The 20509-nt window shown below is 43.1% G+C and overlaps 1 protein-coding gene across 1 annotated transcript in view; it reads right to left on the reverse strand.

Moving 5' to 3' along the window:
* Window positions 1–20509, reverse strand: part of LOC132397111 (embryonic protein UVS.2-like) — a 103700-nt gene that overhangs the window by 12729 nt on the left and 70462 nt on the right. Inside the window, exons 6-7 of the mRNA XM_059975422.1 lie at window positions 17658–17880; window positions 17432–17559 (exon numbers count right to left, since the gene is read on the reverse strand). Coding sequence (XP_059831405.1) covers window positions 17432–17559; window positions 17658–17880 — 351 coding nt within the window. The remainder of the gene's footprint in view (window positions 1–17431; window positions 17560–17657; window positions 17881–20509) is intronic.

Below are 20509 nucleotides of genomic sequence, written 5' to 3' on the forward strand. Positions count from 1 at the left end.
CTTAGAGATGGGGTGCAAGACCAGGATCGACTCCATTTCACTGATTAAAGTATCCACTAATCACCCATTAAAGCATCAAGGAATATTGAAAAACTCAGTATCAACTACCTGACTCTCCCTGCTGCTGGATGTCTATGTGTGACCACCTATCGCTTGTTGCTGCCAGATCAGCTGCCACCCACAGACATCTTATCTCCCTCTGCATCTGAGTGATCTCCCTCTCTCTGTTGTAGCATGTTACCAAGGTTCTGTAGTTTATGGATTGGACTGGACTCTTCAGTTATATGCCTTTTATATTCTGTCTTTTCGCCCAGTTTTTCCTGTTGCCATCTGAGCAATACTGTTTGTAAGTGTTTTTGTGTATGTGTGTGTGGGAGGGGGAGGTTGACACTTTTGCAGAGCAGTATACTGCATCCATACCTTGATAATAAATTAAACTTTGAACCTTTGATCTACTTTGGCAATGAAATCCATATCATAGTAGACTGCCACAAAAAATAAAATTATCTATTCATCTTTGCGCTTTTACAAGTAACTTTAAACCCATGAGCACAGGTTACAATATAAAAGCTTAACAAAATTCTTAGAAATTAGTTCAATATTCATTTGGACATTTCTTCCTTTTTTAATGTTTGGCCTCTAGATGTGCCAATAGCAAACAGAGGAAGGGAAGAAACAATTTTTTGCTCCATTGTTCCCTGCAGGTCTAACACATCTTCAGTTCTGCACTAAGCTTTACCTTTGTAGATGACAGTTAATTAACTTTTACCTAAGAGACTTTTAACAGATTGGGGTCCCAAAGATAATCCACAGAGCATATTTGGAGAGAAAAAGTGAGAAGAAAGGAAGTAGACTTTTTGAGGTAGAGTTGAAGAAATGGTTTGCCTTGATTGGTGGGCCTTGAACCCACTTGTCAGGAACATTTAAGACAAGGTGGAAGAGCAATGTAACGTAGATCCTTTGTGCAAACCTTCTTCACGTATGCTGCATTCTCAGTATATTAAGAGAATACATCCATGTAGCTTGTGGCAGATCTGAACCACAGCCAAAGGCTAAGGTACGAATAACTTCTGGCAGCATCCGTTGAAACGGATGCTGCCGACCTGCTGAGTTTATCCAGCTTGTTGATTTGGCCACAGCATCTGCAGTGTATATTTTGTTTACAAGTAACTTCTGGCAAGGCTACAATCACTGATGCAATACAAACTATGAGTGCATGCGCAGGCAGCTTTATTTTAATTTGTTCTAAGCACAATGTCAACTAAGGAATTAAAAAAATAAAGCATTAATGGGAAACAGTATCAGATGTAATTTAGAGGGCATCCCTTCCCTCTTGATCACAGTTGCCAACTAGTTTTGATGAGAGATTGACATACTTCATAGTCATTTAAAAAAAATTAGGCCATTATTTAAATCTATTGAATTCAATAATAACTTGGCATACAGGATTTGAATTTGTAACCCCTGAATTGCTAGTCCAGTAACACTATCGTATCAAAATACTTTGCCTTGGCCAGTATTCCAAATAATTCAATAATTTCCAATGATGCAGTCATATTTTCAGAGAACAGCTGTCTATCCTGTCACATGTCTGCATCTCAGATGATGCAGTTGTTTGGGACAGCACCATAAGTATTCCCTTCTGCCAACAGCCTCAATGATACCTGTAGATGAAAGGATTCCTTCAGCAGCACGAGACACAGATCCATGCTTATCACCAGTGTAGTTGAACAGTATGTGCCACTTATGGTTATGAAGGTGGAGAGAGTGCATGTTGCCAAGGCAATACCAGATCCTAAAACCTACAGCATAACACAGTCCCTTCGGCCCACAAAGCTGAGCCGAACATGTCCTTACCTTAGAAATTACCTGGGGTTACCCATAGCCCTCTTATTTTTCTGAGCTCCATGTACCTGTCCAGGAGTCTCTTAAAAAACCCTATCATATCTGTCTCCACCACCGTCACCAGCAGCCCATTCCCCGCACTCAAAACTCTCTGTGTAAAAAACTTCCCGATATCTCCTCTGTACTTACTTTCAAGCACCTTTAAACTGTGCCCTCTTGTGCTAGCTATTTCAGCCCTGGGACAAAGCCTCTGACTATCCACACAATTAATGCCTCTCATCCTCTGTCACTCCAAGGAGAAAAGGACGATTTCACTCAACCTATTCTCATAAGGCATGCTCCCCAATCCAGGCAACATCCTTGTAAATCTTCTCTGAACCCTTTCTATGGTTTCCACATCCTTCCTCACGGTGACCAGAACTGAGCACAGTACTCCAAGTGGGGTCTGACCAGAGTCCTATAAAGCTGCAACATTACCTCTTAGCTCCTAAATTCAATCCCACAACTGATGAAGGCCATATGCCTTCTTAACCACAGAGTCAACCTGCGCAGCTACTTTGAGTGTCCTATGGACTCGGACCCCAAGATCCCTCTGATCCTCCACACCACCAAGAGTCTTACTATTAATCCCATATTCTGTCATCATATTTGTCTTACCTAAATGAACCACCTCACACTTATCTGGGTTGAACTCTATCTGCCACTTCTCAGCCCAGTTTTGCATCTTATCAATGTCCCGCTGTAATCTCTGACAGTCCTCCACACTATCTATAACACCTCCAACCTTTGTCATCAGAAAATTTACTAACCCATTCTTCCACTTTTTCATCCAGGTCAGTTATAAAAATCATGACGAGTAGGGGTCCCAGAACAGATGCCTGAGGCACCCCACTGGTGACCAACCTCCATGCACAATATGACACATCTACAACCACTCTTCTTCGCCTTCAGTGGGCAAGCCAGTTCTGGATCCTCAAAGCAATGTCCCCTTGGATCCCATGCTTCCTTAATTTCTCAATAAGCCTAGCATGGGGTACCTTATCAAATGTTTTGCTGAAAATCCATATACACTCCATCTACTGCTGTACGTTCATCAGTGTATTTAGTCACATCCTCAAAAAATTCAATCAGGCTCGTAAAACACGACATGCCTTTCACAAAGCCATGTTGACTATGCCTAATCATATTATGCCTCTCCAAATGTTCATAAATCCTGCCTCTTAGGATCTTCTCCATCAAGTTACCGACCACCGAAATAAGACTCACTGATCTATAATTTCCTGGGCTATCTCTACTTCCTTTCTTGAATAATGGAACAACATCCGCAAAGCTCTCCCATCCTCACTGATGATGCAAAGATCATTGCCAGAGGCTCAGCAATCTCCACCCTCACCTCCGACAGTAGCCTGGGGTACATCTCGACTGGTCCTGATGCCGTATCCAACGATGCTTTCCAAAAGCTCCAGCACATCCTCTTCCTTAATATCTACATGCTCAAGCTTTACAGTCCGCTGTAAGTCATCCCTACAATGGCTAAGATCCTTTTCTGCAGTGAATACTGAATCAAAGTACTCATTAAGTACTTCTGCTATCTCCTCCAGTTCCATACACACTTTTCCACTGTCACACTTGATTGGTCCTATTCCCTCAGGTCTTTTCCTCTTGCTCTTCACATACTTGTAGAATGCCTTGGGGTTTTCCGTAATCCTTCCCGCAAAGGCTTTCTCATGGCCCCTTCTGGCTCTCCTAATTTCTTTCTTAAGCTCCTTCCTGCTAGCCTTATAATCTTCTGAATCTCTATCATTACCTAGATATTTGAACCTTTCATAAGCTCTTCTTTTCTTCTTGACTAGATTTACAACAGCCTTTGTACACCACGGTTCCTGATCCTACCATCCTTTCCCTGTCTCATTGGAATGTACCTATGCAGAACTCCACGCAAATATCCCCTGAACATTTGCCACATTTCTTCCATACATTTCCCTGAGAACATCTGTTTCCAATTTATGCTTCCAAGTTCCTGTCTGATAGCCTCATATTTCCCCTTATTCCAACTAAACGCTTTCCTAACTTGTCTGTTTCAATCCCTCTCCAATGCTATGGTAAAGGAGATAGAATCTCCAAAATGATCTTCCACTGAGAGACCTGACACCTGACCAGGTTCATTTTCCAATACCAGATCAAGTACAGCCTCTCCTCTTGTAGGCTTATCTACATATTGTGTCAAGAAACCTGCTTGAACACACCTAACAAACTCCACTCCATCTAAACCCCTCGCTCTAGGGACATGGCAATCGATATTTGGGAAATTAAAATCTCTCACCACGACAACCCTATTATTATTGCTCCTTTCCAGAGTCTGTCTCCCAGTCTGCTCCTCGATGTCCCTGTTACTATTGAGTGATCTATAAAAAACACCCAGTAGAGTTATCAACCTCTTCCTGTTCCTAACTTCCACCCACAGAGACTCTGTAGACAATCCCTCCATGGCGTTCACCTTTTCTACAGCCGTGACACTATCTCTGATCGACAGTGCCATGCCCCCACCTCTTTTGCCTCCCTCCCTGTTCTTTCTGAAACATATAAAGCCTGGCACTCACAGTAATGAGTCACCCAAGTGGCCACAACATCATAGCTTCAAGTACTGATCCACGCTCTAAGCTCATCCACTTTGTTCATAATACTTCTTGCATTAAAATAGACACATCTCAAACCATCAGTCTGAGCGTGTCTCTTCTCTGTCACCTGCCTATTCCCCCTCTCGTACTGTCTCCAAGCTATCTCTATTTGTGAGTCAACTGCCTCTTCCTCCGTCTCATCAGTTTGGTTCCCACCGTCCCCCAGCAATCCTAGTTTAAACTCTCCAGTAGCCTTAACAAACCTCCCCACCAGGATATTGGTCCCCCTGGCATTCAAGTGCAATCCGCCCTTTTGTACAGGTCACACCTGACCCAACAGAGGTCCCAATGATCCAGAAATCTGAATCCCTGCCCCTGCTCCAATCCCTCAGCCACGCATTTATCCTCCATGTCACTCCATTCCTATACTCACTGTCACATGGCACAGGCAGTAATCATGAGGTGATGTTTTTGTGGTCCTTTTTCTCAACTTCCTTCCTAATTCCCTTTTCCTGCCTATGCCTTTGGTATCAAATATGTACCACGACCTCCGGCTGTTCTCCTTCCCACTTCAGGATATTTTGGATGCGATCAGAAATGTCCTGGACCCTGGAACCTAGGAGGCAAACTACCATCCATGCTTTTTTCCTGCATCAACAGAAACTCCTGTCTAACCCCTTAACTATAGAGTCCCCTATCACTGCTGCCATCCTCTTCCTTTCCCTATCCTTTTGAACCACAGGGCCAGACTGTGCCAGAGGTGGGGCCACTGTTGCTTCCCCCAGGTAGGCTGACTCCCCCCTCCCCCAAAAGTACTCAAGCAGGAGTACTAATTGTCAAGGGGTACAGCCACAGGGGCGCTCTCTCGCCTCTGACTCCTGCCCTTATCTCTCCTGACTGTAACCTACTGATCTGTCTCCCCAGGCCCTGGTGTGATTATCTGCCTATAGCTCCTATCTATCACCTCCTCACTCTCCCTGACCAGACGAAGGTGATTGAGCCGCATCTCCAGTTCACTAACGTGGTCCCTAAGCATCTGGTGCAGATGTGGCTGTCCAGGAGGCTGTGAGTCTCTCAGACTTCCTGTATCTGACACAGAGCACAGAACACCAGCCTTACACACATTCTTCCTGTCTGTATTCTACACAGGCAACCTACCTCACCTCGACCCATTATCGCTGAAGCCTCATTGAGCCAAAGCCTTCCTACTGTACTCCGTTAACTGCTCCTCCGACGCCCATCTGATAAGGTGTCTCCTTTTAAACTCTTCCTGCTGTTCTCACTGGCTGATGTCCACAACTATGACATTAAATGAAATAATAAGTGAATGCAAAAGGGAAAAGAAAATAGTAATAGGAGAGGAGTGTCAACAGACTAGGCTAATACTTTGCTAAGTCTAGAAGAGGGATGGTTGCAAGGATAACATTTCCCCGGTTGGAATTCCTGCAACTAAAGGCCAGTCTCATAATGAGCATCAACCATTTCAAAGTGAAGAGATTTCTTCATTCAGAAGGTAGTGAATATTAAGAATTTTCATTCAAAACTTCTGATAACATGGTGGGGCACTCAGATGCAGCTGCCTCTCAAGGGCCAACCAAAGGTGTTTTTGTCTTTTTTAAATGTCTTTTTTTATGATCACACAACAATGCTGAGTTCCAAGAACTTTGGGTACTGCATGTATACCCTATTGGTGAGCTGCTTGTTGGCAGAGGAGTTGGACTTGGTACAGACCATGTTGCTGATTGTTACAGGAAGGCATTGAAAGCATTAGAGTTGGTATGCAGTGTAACCTAGGGTGATTGTCTTGGACATTTCTCTTCTGATCATCACAGGACCCTGTTGGACAGTAATAATGTAAGATGCCACAGGCCTGTTTCCCTTGTTTGCGAGCGAGGACTGGGCCTCAAGCCATGGACTTGCATATTGCTGCATTCCAAGAGAGGCAACAGTGGAGGTGGTGTAGCATGGCATCCATGCTCGTTTGGGGGCTGGCATCTCCTGCTGGTGCTACCTTCCAGTGTTTGGTGGAATGACGAGCTGGATTGTGTGCGTGTGTGTTTGTCTGCGGACTGCCAGAAACTGCACCATCAATTTGTGGGATGTCACTCAGGGACTTGGGCTATATATATTTTATTTTTGCATGACTGTATGTGTACTCATTACCTTGAAGGTGCTGTGTTGTGCAGTGTATGTTTTGTACCTTGGCCCTAGAGGAATGCTGTTTCATTAGGGTATGCTCATGTATGGTTGAATGATAATTAAACTTGAATTTGATTTGATTGATTTTGATTTCTAAGAGACTTGTGGAGGCTCAGTCACTGAGTAGGTCAAGAAGTAGATGGAAAGGTTTTTAAGTATTATGGGGATCATGGGTGCAAAGTGGCACTTGGGTAAAAGATCAGCCATAATCTTATTGAATGGAGGAGTAAGTAGTCAATTCTCTCGCTTCTTTTGTTTACATTCTTCTGTCAATCTGGGACGCAGTTACTCCAACAGCTTCTTCCACCCCAACCTGAAAAGCAGCAGTTAAAGATTGGTCAGCCTCCAGTTCAGTATTTACTGCACTTCTCTCCAGCTTTTTCTTCCTCATGACTTCTTCCAGATCAACTTTCTCCAGTGTCTCCATCTTCATTTCAAACTTGATTCTGTAGAGACAGTCACTCACGAGCTGTGACCTTCGCCAGCCCTGGCACGTGTCCAGAAAACACTTTCCTCTGTAGTTCTCAGCCGCCCCTGCAACGACCTCACTTCATATTCTCCTGAGGCAAATCCAAATACCAAGAGATCATCCACATACGCCAAAACTCCAAATGCCTCCACATGCCCCGCAGGAAGGTTGCAAGGGCTCCAGATATGCCCTGTGGCATCTTTTCGGACCGGTAGACTCCTAGGGAACTTCTAACGGCCATCTTCTCCTTGTCGGCCCTACTCATCGGGATCTGGCAACATCCACTCCTCAGATCCAGCACCTTAAACGACTTCACACCACTCAGATAGGACATCGCCTCTTCGGCCCTCAGGGCCATATTCTGGTCACTGACAGTGCGCCTCTTCAGCGCAATATAATCCACACACACGCTGCCTTCATCTTCCACGGCTTCAGGGGCCAGTCACCTCAACCTCTCTCTCACCGAGGTGTCTTCAGCGGTCAACTCCCCTCCCTCATGGTATTTCACAGCGTCCACTAAGAGGGTCTCATTCTCAGATACTTTCCCCAGGCCGTACCACCACCGGCACTTGTTTGAATTCGGTATCGGCCCAATGCTGCTACACACGTCTGCACAAGCAGCTCGAAACTCTGGGTGCATCGACAATGCCTCCAAACAGCTCTCACCTGCCTCCTCCGGGCAGGCCCCCAAGCGCACCAGCAGGATATTGGTTCTCTCCAGAACAGAAACGCTGCCCGTCTCAACAATGGACACATCAGCATTAACGATTCACGAACCTCAGTCACCTCCACATTTGCCTCTAAGAAATCCATTTTCACTGACCAACAACCGTTGTCTGGATAATCACCGGCACTGGTACCCCAAATCTCCAGTGCCCTCAACGTCATCAAGGGTAAATGCTTCCAATAACGGTTAAAAAACAAATTGTACAGCAACTTAACCGGAGCCCCGGTGCCGAGGATGGCTTTAACTTGACTTCCATCCATCCGTAACAACACCTGTGCGCGTGGTCCCTCTAAGCCTTCAGGAATAGGGTCTGCTCCTTTCGGGAGTACCTTGGTACTTTGCTGGGAACATGCTCCCCCAGAGACCCCAAGCCGTTCCCCCACTGGGCCTCCTCTAAGTTTCCCGACACCTCTCGGATCAACAGAACAACTCACCCCCTTGACAGATCCCCTTGGCACCACAAGCAATTTATCTGCCCCCCCCCAGCCAAAAGGGATACCCTAAAAACTTTCCACCAATCTCCTGCCACGGATATGATAAACCCCCCAGCTGCAGCATTTGACTTCCAGTCGAACCACACGCATTTTCCCACACGTTCACATAACTGACAGCTGTCACCCCGAGGTAATTGTACCCAACAGTTCTAACAATGCCACCAACCCGCCTACTCAAACTTCCAATCCATCCCTGTTGCTTTCCCTCAGCCAAGCACTGCCACTCACCCAACAACCTGCAGCCCCTTTAGGGCTGGACATTATTCCTACAACCAGGTGGAGCCTACTACTGCTGAAACATCCCAACCTGCCACTCCTCACTCTCTTAACAGCATGGACAGCATGGCCCCACCACCATTTCGTCAACACTAGTCGGAACTTGAACAACGCCCTCCGGGGCACCAACAGCCACCCCACCCAGTACACATGCAGAGATAACCAGCAATCGCACATCCACAAAGGCACACCAGCTCTTCGCCGCATACATAATTTAAAGAGTACAATCACACAGCTTCCGCAGAAATCAATCCTGGACGAGCCCCCACAATGTAACCCCCTGGGTCGCCTCAGGCTCGCTCAGCTCGTTCTCGTCTGGGGGAGCAGCCTTCGGCCCCGCCAAACTGGGTAATCAGCTGGTGTGGATGCTGTGTGATGTCCCCGCCTCGCCCAAAAACAGACAGCACACCATGTGATTAAATGAGTACAATTTATAAAGGTTACTATAACTAAGTGATTAATAACGATACAGTATATATGAAGGAAAAAAAATAAAAGGCGCCAAACTTATCAAAGTCCAAACCACTTCGTGCACAACCGTTGGAGCTCAATTACTGAAGTCTTCTGGCCACCATTCGATCCCCTCCAAACTCCTCGACTTGCAGCTTAGGACCAACTGAAGTGGTCAACCAAGCACATCTAGCTTCATCTCCTCTCCTCGGGGTATCTCCTGGCCTTGGACCCCCGCTTGGTGTCTGTTCCTCGCCCAGTTTACAGCATCGCGTCCTCTCTCTCTCTCACCCCCTTGTGCCGATCTCCACAGAAGCCCGCCAACAATAGCTTACAGACTCAGAAGAAAGAACATTAATCCCAATTGGTTTACAAAGGAATACAATTCTCGTTATCAGTAAATTTTAACCCAAACAAGCTTCCAGCACTCTCTTGCAACAAAGAAGCATTCCTACTTTTAACAAAACAAAGAAGCCATTTTGATTACATACACAGTAACAAAGAAAAAGAAGAAATCCCCTTTACACTTCAGATCATCATTCATGAAATCTGACCATTTGACTCTGAAGGCCACATTCTAGGCCATTAAAAAAAACACACTGAAGCTAGCTGTTATTCAAAAATGCTAGATGTCACATCTTAATCTTGGGGGGTGGGGGAAGCATTCCCTTTTTCCTAGGTCATGAGGTTGGATACATTTCTTTCCAATCCACTCTCAAACTTCACACACCAGCTGCACTGGGAAATCTCTTAATTTCTCATACCTGTGCCTGTCTTTAACAAGTGTAAAATCTGTGAGGAAGACAAGGGTAATTCAAACAAACTTCCAGCTGATTGTGCCTGAAACAGCACTGTAAAGGAGCTCTCTGAAATTACAGTCTGAATTTCCAGTTAGTGTTGGTGGATATATCTCTACAGTTCTATATACACTCAGCACCACTTTATTAGGTACAGGAAATGCCTAATAAAGTGGCCACTGAGTGTATTTCTGTATGCTTAGGGTCTTCTGCAACTGTAGCCCATCCATTTTTAACTCACCCGATGAATATACAGATATCTTTCAGGATCTTATCACCTGTAGTGGAAACAACCTGATGCTGACTCTAACAAGAGGGAGCAGTGGAGCTCCTCACCATCTCTTGCACCTGCTCAGGCAGTGTCAGTTTGTACCTCCAACAGCTTCAGTGAAAGCCCTCAACTGAGTTCTCTGGACATTAGGTTTGCTCCCAGTACACTGAATATGCCTGTACTACAAAACACTGCCCTATTTTGTTCCTCCACCTTGTTGCCAGTATCTTGAGGGAGCAAATAAGACCTTCCTGATTATCATCCTACAGGATCACAAAAACAGGTCTTTCAGTTCACAGAATCCACTCTGACCATTAACAATCCATTTACACTAGTTCAACATGAACACACTTTAAAAAAATTCTCTCCACATTCCATGAACTGCCCAATAAAGATTTCATATTTTCTTAAGACATAGGAACTTTGCAGGTCTAATCTACTCCAGGTCCTATTCCCCATTTATTTCCATGCAATCTATTGTCTCAACTATGTCTATTAACAATCTTTCCTACCACCTACCTAAAACCGGAATATTTACAGCAGGCAACTCACCCATCAGCTAGCGCTACTTTAAGATGTGGAGGGAACTGGAGTACCCAGGGAAAACCTATGTGGTCACAGGTAAAGCGTGAAAACACCATACTGAGTGCACTAGAGGTCAGCGCTGAACCCAGGCTGCTGAAGATATGAAACAGATACACCACCATAAATCCAATGTGCCACCAATTCTGTTCACAGAACGTGGATGTCAATTAACTTTATCACAAATGCATAAATTTATGTATTTCACCATTTTTAACAGTACCAATTAGATGATACTAAAACATCCATGTGATTCTAGGTTTTGAACTGAACATTTCCATTCCTCAATCTAATTTAAATTGCTTTTATTACCACTTAATTAGGATTCTTTGCACTATAAAGCATTCAGCTAACATCAACACACCAAACTGTCCTTTCCTCACAAAAAAAAGCTATGAGCAATACCAAATTCTCTCATATAATCTTTATACTGTGCAACAAGCAAGGCATAACTAGGTTTAACTCTATATATTGCATTCCCAGTAAGAAAGCCTTTATTAAATAATACATTAAGAGATAAGGTATATCTTTTAATTCAAGGCAATCATATAAATACAGTTCTTGGATGAGTGAATTTGATAAGATCTTTGAATGCTCAGCACAACCCAGGGCATCTGTGCTAGTATCCAAAAGAAAACGCTGAACAGCCTAAGTCATGGCTCTTCTGAAAAGTTCATTCATGTGTCATGGCCCTGACACCACTTTCCCCTTTCTCTATCTCCCTGTCTCTATCTCTGGAGACAGACTGTCTACTGATATCTTTTATAACCTAATAATTCTCCTGGCTATGTGGACTATAACACTTTTCACCCTGTCACTTGTAAAAGTGTTATTTTGTATTTTCAGTTTCTCCATCTTTGCCTCAGGATGACGTTTTTCATTCCAGAACATCTGTGATATCTTACTTCTCCAAAGGGCAGTTTTTCCCTTCTTCTACCTTTGATGCTGCCCTCAGCCACAGGCTCTGCATCCAGCACAACATTCTCCATAACTTTTGTTATCTTTAACAGGATCCTACTGATAAGAATATCTTTTGCTCCACCCCCCCTGCATTTTCCACAGGGATCGCTCTCTACATGACTTCCTTGTCCACTCATCCTTTCCCACTAATTTCCCTCCTGCCACTTATCACTGTAAGCACGACAAGCGCTACATGGGTCATTTCACCAGAAGATCATAAGACAGAGGAGCAGATTTAGGCCATTCTGTCCATCGAGTCATGTCTGATCCATTTGTCCTCTCAGCCCTATTCTCCTTTTTCACACCCTGAATAATCAAGAACCTATCGACCTCCACCTTAAATACACCAATGACCTGGCCTCCACAGCTGCCTGATTCACCACTCTTTGGCTAAAGAAATTCGTCCTCATTTGGTCCTCTGGTCCTAGACTCCCCCGCCAAAGGAAACATGCTCTCCACATCTAATCTATCTATGCTTTTCAACATTGGATTGTTTTCAATGAGATTCCCCCCTCACTCTTCTAAATTGCTGTGACTACAGGTCCAGAGCTATCAAACATTCCTCATACAATAATAATTTCATTCTCCTGAATTCCCTCTGAACCCTTACATCTTTTCTTAGATAATTGGCCCAAAACTACTCTCAATATTCCAAGTGAGGTTTTACCAGTGGTTTATAAGCTCAACATTACATCATTGCTTTTATATTCTAGTCGTTTCAAAATGAATGCTAACATTGCATTTACTTTCCTCACCCCCGACTCAATCTGCAAGATAACAAAAGTTGTGGTGAAAGAGGGTCAACAAGTTACTTCAGTGCTTGAGGATGGTAGTGTATAACCATATAACCATTACAGCACTGAAACAGGCCGTCTCGGCCCTTCTAGTCCGGGCCGAAAGCTTATTCTCACCTAGTCCCACCTACCTGCAGTAAGCCCATAACCCTCCATTCCTTTCTTGTCCATATACCTATCCAATTTTTTTTTAAATGACAAAATCGAACCTGCCTCTACCACTTCTACTGGAAGCTCGTTCCACACAGCTACCACTCTCTGAGTAAAGAAGTTCCCCCTCGTGTTACCCTAAACTTTTGCCCCCAACTCTCAACTCATGTCATCTTGTTTGAATCTCCCCTACTCTCAATGAAAAAAGCCTATCCACATCAACTCTGTTTATCCCCTTCATAATTTTAAATACCTCTATCAAGTCCCCCCTCGACCTTCTACATTCCAAAGAATAAAGACCTAACTTGTTCAACCTTTCTCTGTAACTTAGGTGCTGAAACCCTGGTAACATTCTAGTAAATCTCCTCTGTACTCTCTCTATTTTGTTGACAGCATCTAGACCTCATCAGGAAATGGCCAAGTGAATCCCTCATTCCAGGACGAGCTGGTAAACAAGACGGGTTAGCACCAGTTGAAAACACTGAATCTAGACCAACATTTGATTCTGGGCTTTCTGGATTGCGCCGATCAGAAGAGACCAGAAAATATACAGCACAATACAAGCCCTTCGGCCCACAAAGCTGTGCCGAACATGACCCTACCGTAGAACTACCTAGGCTTTACCCATAGCCCTCTATTTTTCCCTGCTCTATGTAGCCATCCAGGAGTCTCTTAAAAGACCTTATCATTTCTACCTCCACCACTGCCACCAGCAGCCCATTCCATGCACTCACCATTCTGCGTAAAAAACGTACCCCAGACATCTCCTCTGTACCTACTTCCAAGCACCTTAAAACTATGCCCTCTTATGCTCACCATTTCAGCCATGGGGAAAAGCCTCTTGACTATCCACACGATTAATGCCTCTCATTATCAAAACTGGTGGAATATTATCAAGCTGGTTTTGCTTAAAAATCTACAGGCAGATCTGTAGTGACTATCTACTGTGTGACTGTTTACCAGATTCAGAGCTGGATCTGTCTTCTTCCCCTTCATCCAGTAGAGGATCTTTCCAGTAATCCCTTAGGTATTTCATGTCTTTTAGCTGCTTCTTTGCTTCTAAATCCTTTTGTCCTCTCAGCCAACTGACACAAGACTCATCTTCTTTCTCCTTCTCATCTTCAGACTTCATCTGCAGTTTCAGAAAACAAGAGCCACTATCCTCATCACTTTCTTCAACAAACTTATGGAAGTTTCTTACAGTGGTTTCTGTTCTTCTATATAACCTTGAGATGTTGTTTTCTCTACTTCAGCTCTTGGTTCTTCCCCATCAATGTCATCATACTCATATTTCTCTTCCTTCTCAAGAATGGTCTTCTTTTTGTAATCCTTTAGGTACACTGGATTTTGCTTTTTCTTTTTATTTATAGTTTTGCCATTGCTGCCTTCTTTGTCATTGTCATCTGTGTAGAATTATGCATTTACTGATAAATTTTGGGATCCTTCTTCTACTAGGATAGTGTCCTGTATGTCAATATCCAATGTAGGATGATAATCTGCATCCATAATGAATTCTGGATCTTCACAGTGCAGTTCATAACTCTCTTGCTGCTACTGCTCTTCTCCATCTCCCTCCACCCTGTCTGCCTCATTTCCTGTCCACGTGTTCCAGTTACACTCTTCACCAAATTCCTCCTCATTCTCAAACCGTTGCTTCTGCTCATCTTCAACTCTGTAATTATTGTCATTGAAGAATTCCTGCATGAGCTGGGTCAAAGTTCATCTGCAGGTGTTCTTCATTGAAACCAATGGTTTCATTCCCAGTTATCTCCTTTAACTGATTGTTTGTTAATTAACCTTTAGGGAATCCTGCACAAGGATTCCAAATTCCATTTGCACCTCGGATTTTTGAATTTTATCCCTGTTTAGGAAATAGTCTTTGCTTTTATTCCTTCTGCTGAAGTACATGACCATACACTTCCTGACACTATTCTATCTGCCACTTCTTTGCCCATTCTCCTAATCTGTCTAAGACTTTTTGCAGCCTGCCTGCTTCTTCAATGCTACCTGTCTCTCCACCTGTTTTTGTTTCATCCACAAACTTGGTCACAAAACCATCAATTCCATCTTCCAAGTCATTGACATACAACATTAAAAAGAAATGGTACCAATGCCAATTCCTGCAGAATACCGCTAGTCACTGTCAGGGAGCCTTTATTCCAATTATTTTGCCTCCTGCCAATCGACCAATACTCTATCCATACTATATATTTTTCCAGTAATAACTGGGACCTCATCCTTTACAATCAACTCCAACATCTTTCCTACCACTGAGGTCAGGCTAACTGGCCTATAAATTCCTTTCTTCTGCTTGCTTCCTTTCTTGAAGAGTGGAGTAACATTTGCAATTTTCTAGTCCTCCAAAACCTTTCCAGAATCCAGTGATTCTTGAAAGATTATTACTAAAGCCTCCACAACCTCTTCAGCTACCTCCTTCAGAACCTTGGGGTGTAGTCCATCCGGTCCAGGTGACCCATCTACCTTCAAACCTTCCAGCTTTTCAAGCACCTTCTCTCCTGTAATAGATAACCGCTCTCACTTTAACCCCCAGCATTCTCGAACTTCTGGCAGATTGTTAGTGACTTCCACAGTGAAGAATGATGCAAAATCATTAATTTAGTTCATCTGAGATTTCTTTGTCCCCCATTATTACCTCTCCATCATCGTTTTCCAGTGGTCTGTATCTACTCTCACCTCTCACTTACTCTTTGTATTTCTGAAACAACTTTTCATATCCTCTTTGATGTTACTGGCTAACTTACCTTCTTACTTAATCTTTTCCCTTCTTATGGCTTTTTTAATTGCTTTCTTCTGGTTTTTAAAATTTCCCAAACCTCTATCTTCCCACAACTTTTTTCCCTCTATTGTATGCCCTTTCTTTGGCCACGGTTGCATCATCTTGCCTTTAGAATATTACTTCTTCTCTGGGATGATCTATCCTGTGCTTTCCAAATTGCTCACAGAAACTCCAGCAATTGAGGTCCTGCCATCCCCTACCAATCAACTTTAGCCAGCTCCTCTTTCATACCTCTATAATTCCCTTTATTCCACTATAATGCTGGCTTTATATCTGACTTTAGCTTCTCCCTCCTAAATTGCAGAGTGAATTCTATAATATCATGATCACTGTCCCTTCAGGGTTTTTTTTTACCTTAATCAAATCTGATTCATTACGCAACACCTAATCCAGAATAGCCTTTCCCCTAGAGGACTGAACCGCCAGCTGTTCTAAAAAGACACTTCATAGGCATACCACATTTTCTCTCTGTTGGGATCTAGCACCAACTGGATTTCCCCAATCTACATTGAAATCCTCCATGACTATTATAATGTTGTCCTTGTGACATGCCTTTTCTACCTCCTGTTGTAAATTGTAACCCACAGCCTGTATACAAGTCCCATCAGGGTCTTTCAATCTACATACTTTGATCTTATGCTACCTCTTTCTAAGAATTTGATTTAATTTTTTACCAACAGAGCCACCCTACCGCCTCTGCCTATCTGCACATCCTTTTGATACAATATATATGCTTGGATATTAAACTTCTAATTATAATCTTCTTTCAACCATGACTCAGTGATCTTCATAAAGTCATACCTGCTAATCTCTAATTATGCTACAAATCATCTGCTTTATTCTGTATACTGCTTGCCTTCAAATATAACAACTTTAGTGCTATATTTCATCACCTTTTTTGATTTTGCCCCTATCTTACACTGCAACTCATCCCAATGACTGCAATGTTGCCCTATCATGTGCCTGTCTTTCTGATAATCTCACTACACACTGCATCTGCTTGTATATCAACTGCCCTGTTCTCAGTCCTATCACTCCAGTTCTCATTCCCCTACCAAATTCAGATTAAGCCTTTCCCAACAGCTCTAGCAAACCTGTCTACAAGGATATGGAACCCTCTGTGTTCAGGTGTAAGCCATTCTTTTTGTACAGGTCAGATCCTCCCTAGAAGAGATTCCAATGATCCAGAAATCTGAAGCCTTTGCAACATTTCCTCAGCCAGGCATTAATCCGCCAAATCACTCTATTCTTACCCTCACTGGCGTAGATCTAACGAAGATCGCGGCCTACTTCATTGAATACATTTGCTCCATCTGCCACGTAAGACAGAATTTTAATTCCACTCATTTTAATTCTACTTCCCATTCTGACATGTCAGTCCATGACTTCCTCAACTGTCATGATGAGAACACTGTCAAGCTGCAGGAGCAACCCCTCATATTCCATATGGGTAGCTTCCAACCTGATGGCATGAACATCAATTTCTCTAACTTTTGGTAATCCCCCACTTCTCTCTCTTTTTCCATTCCCCATTTCAGCTCTCCTCTTCTCACTTGCCCATCACCACCCTGTGGAGCCCTCCTCCTTCCCTTTCTCTTACAGTCCACTCTGCTCTCCTATAAGATTTCTTCTTCTTTACTTCTTCTCCCTATCACTTCCCAGTTCTCACTTAATTCCCCTCCCTCACCCACCCACCTTCTCCTCCACCTAGTTTCACCTGCCAGCTTGTACTCCTTCCACCTCCCCCACCTTCTTACTCTGCCTTCTGCCCCTTTCCTCTCCAGTCCTGATGAAGCGTCACAGTTCGAAGTGTCATTTATTCCTTTCAGTAGATGCCCGCTGAGCTCCTTCAGAATTTTGCATGTGTTGCTAAAGATAGTATCACCCACAATAATATATGCAAACTCTACTTCTACCATAGGTAATAAAAGGTGAATAAACTGAATCTGATTTTTTTTTGTTTAAGAATGCACTGTTTCTCTTCAGTGTAATACGTGCATACCGTGTGTCCTCCATGTGCTCGGATAAGCCAAAAACATTCTGTGGTATCCAAACTGTGGTCAGGTGCTTTATGGTTAATTCTACCTGCCGGTTTTTTCTCTGATGTGGTCACCATTTCTGCACAGTGAACTAGCAAATAAAAGCAGCACAAAAAATTAAGAATTAGAAGTTTCAAAATTCCTGCAGACAATTCAAACCAACTTAAGTAATAATTAGCAAAATATTACCAAATTGATACTTAGCACTGAATCCCTGTGCTTGTTTGCTGTTGTCAGTATAAAATGTAAGCAGTATTTTATTTTGAGATGAAACTGCCGCTGGAGCCATGATGCCACAACTTCTCTTCTGTATGACTTTTACACCAGTATCTGAACCTTCATACACTGAAAGATGGTCACGGAGGCAGTCTATAAATGGATGAATAGAAAAGAAAGCAAATTCCAAGACAATCTGTGAAAATAAAGGACAGCTAAGTTAAGTTTGATAAGAATGAACGCAAACCAGTAGAGTCTTAGAGCACCACAACACAAAACAGGCTCTTCGGTTCATCTGGTCCATACCAAACTGTTATTCCGCTTGATCCCACTGACACGACCTAGAAGACTTCTACGTCCCTCCCATCCATGCATTTATCCAAAATTTCTCTTAAGGCTTGCAACAGGATCCATTTCTGATGGCAGTTTGTTCCACACTCACACTACTCTCTGACTAAAGGTGGTTCCCCTTGGGTTCCCCTTAAATAATTCACTTTTCACTCTTACTTAACCTATGACCTCTAGTTCTAGTCTCACCTATCCTCAGGGGAAAATTCCTGCTTAGATTTATTTTAACTATATCCCTCATAATTATGTACATCCTTGTCAAATCTTCCCTCATTGTCCTCCACTCTTGGTAATAAAGTCCTAATCTATTCAACCTTTTCATATAACTCAGGTCCTTAAGTCTGGTAACATGTTTTAAAATTTTCTTTTACTCTTTCCTGTAGGCAGGTGATCAGAACCACACCCAACACTCCAAATTTGGTCTCAACTATGTCTTAAACTCCAACATGACATCCCAATTCCTGTAATCCATACTCTGAAGGCCAATATGCTGAAGTTTTTCTTTATAATTCTGTCTATCTGTGACACCACTCTCAAGGAACAACAGATCTGAGTTCTTAGACCCCTTTGTTCTACAACACTCCTTCTGTTCACTATCTAGTTCCTCCCTTAGTCTGTCCTTCCAAAGTGCAATACCTCACACTTGTCTGCATTACACTTCATCTTCCACTTCCCAGCCCATTTTTCGATCTGTTCCAGATCCTGCTGCAAGCTTTTTTAGCCTTCCAGGATGACCAGCCCCACCCCCCCCCCCCCCCAATCTTGGTGCCATCCGTAAATCTACTGCTCTAGTTTAAAGTTCAAAGTTCAATGTAAATTTTTGTTCAAAGTACATGTATGTCACTCTATAGAGTACTGTGCAAAAGTCATAGGCACTTTAGATTTTTTATATGAGAATACGTACACAATGCTGGAAGAACTCAGCAGGTCAGGAAGCATCCGTGAGAAAAGAGTAGCCAACGTTTCGGGCCGAGACCCTTCATCAGGAATGGGGCTTTTTAATATATTTTTATAGATTAGTAGAAGGTAAATTATTGGAAGGCATTCTAAAGGAGAGGATATGTAAGAACTTGGTGTAGAAGGATAAACCATTTGGCATCCAGAATGAAGAATGAGATATCTTTATAGATTTTATAGATTTTTTATCTGGTTTCAGATGGTAAGGCCTCCACAGAGCTCTGACCTCAACATCATCGAGGCTGTCTGGGATTACCTGGGGAGACAGGAGCAAGCGAGGCAGCCACAGTCTGCAGACGAAGCAGCGAATATGTTCGAAATCCTGAAGAAATAATGAAGATCCAGAAAGATATAAAGCAGCAGCTCTGTGCTATTAAGGCAGAGCTCACCAGAGTTAATCAAAAAATAGCGGTGGCAGAGACTCACATTGAGAAGGTGGAAGACCGCGTTCAAAACATGGAATGGATACTGAGCAAGACAATAAAAATCATACATCACCAAGAAGGTAAACTGCTTGATCTGGAGGGAAGATCGCGGCGGAAAAATATCAGAATCTACAATGTTCCCTAAGGAGCGGAGGGCCCGTCTATGACGGAGTTTGTCGGAAAGTTACTGCAGGACACGCTGGATCATCCCCCGGCTTTGAAGCTGGAAATCGAGAGAACACACCGCGCGCTTGTTCCAAAACCTACCCAGGATAGAAAGCACAGATCAATTATAATTAAATTCCTTTGGTACAGCACCAAGGCAGAGAGTCTATGAAGGGCCTGGGTTAAGAAGAGAGTGTTTTTAGAGGATAAATTAATATATTTCAACCAAGATTATCCCCCTGCGGTCCTCCAGAAATGCAAAGAATACTCCGAAGTAAAGCGAGTACTAAAGCAAAATAAGATTAGATTTCAAACTCCGTACCCTGCTAAACTTCGAGTATTTTATGACAACGGGACGCGGTTGTACCAGACGGTGGAAGAGGCGACTACAGACTCGAAGGCCAGAGGGTTGTCCGTCAGCATGACCAAAATGAAAGAAAGCCTGGCTGAGGAATTGTCCCGCTTGGCTTGGGAAATAGTGCGAGAATCGAGAAGGCAGGAGATGGGAGGAGGCCGAGAGAAATATATCAGGAGGAGACCGGGAGTTTCCTAAAGACAGTCTTCACCCCTTTCAGAAGAGCCATAAGGTTTGGCTAACTTTAAAAATGTTGAGAAGCTAAACAGAAGCATAAGTACAGGGTGATATACCTATCTCGAGAAATACTTATTATAATGTGGATTTTATATTACTTAGTTGTTATTCTTTATTCGCTCACTTACTCCTTTCTTCCCACCAAAATGAGTATATATATATATGTGTATGTGTGTAATGTGTGTGTATGTATTTGTGTGTGTGTATATATATATATATATGTGTGTGTGTGTGTGTGTGTGTGTGTGAGCATGTGTGTGTGTGTGTGTATGCATATATATAATATATATTTGTGTGTGTGTATGTATATATAGGAGTACACAGGGAAATCTTTTCTG

The sequence above is a fragment of the Hypanus sabinus genome, chromosome 7 (genome assembly GCF_030144855.1).
Source record: "Hypanus sabinus isolate sHypSab1 chromosome 7, sHypSab1.hap1, whole genome shotgun sequence".
Taxonomy (NCBI): domain Eukaryota; kingdom Metazoa; phylum Chordata; class Chondrichthyes; order Myliobatiformes; family Dasyatidae; genus Hypanus; species Hypanus sabinus.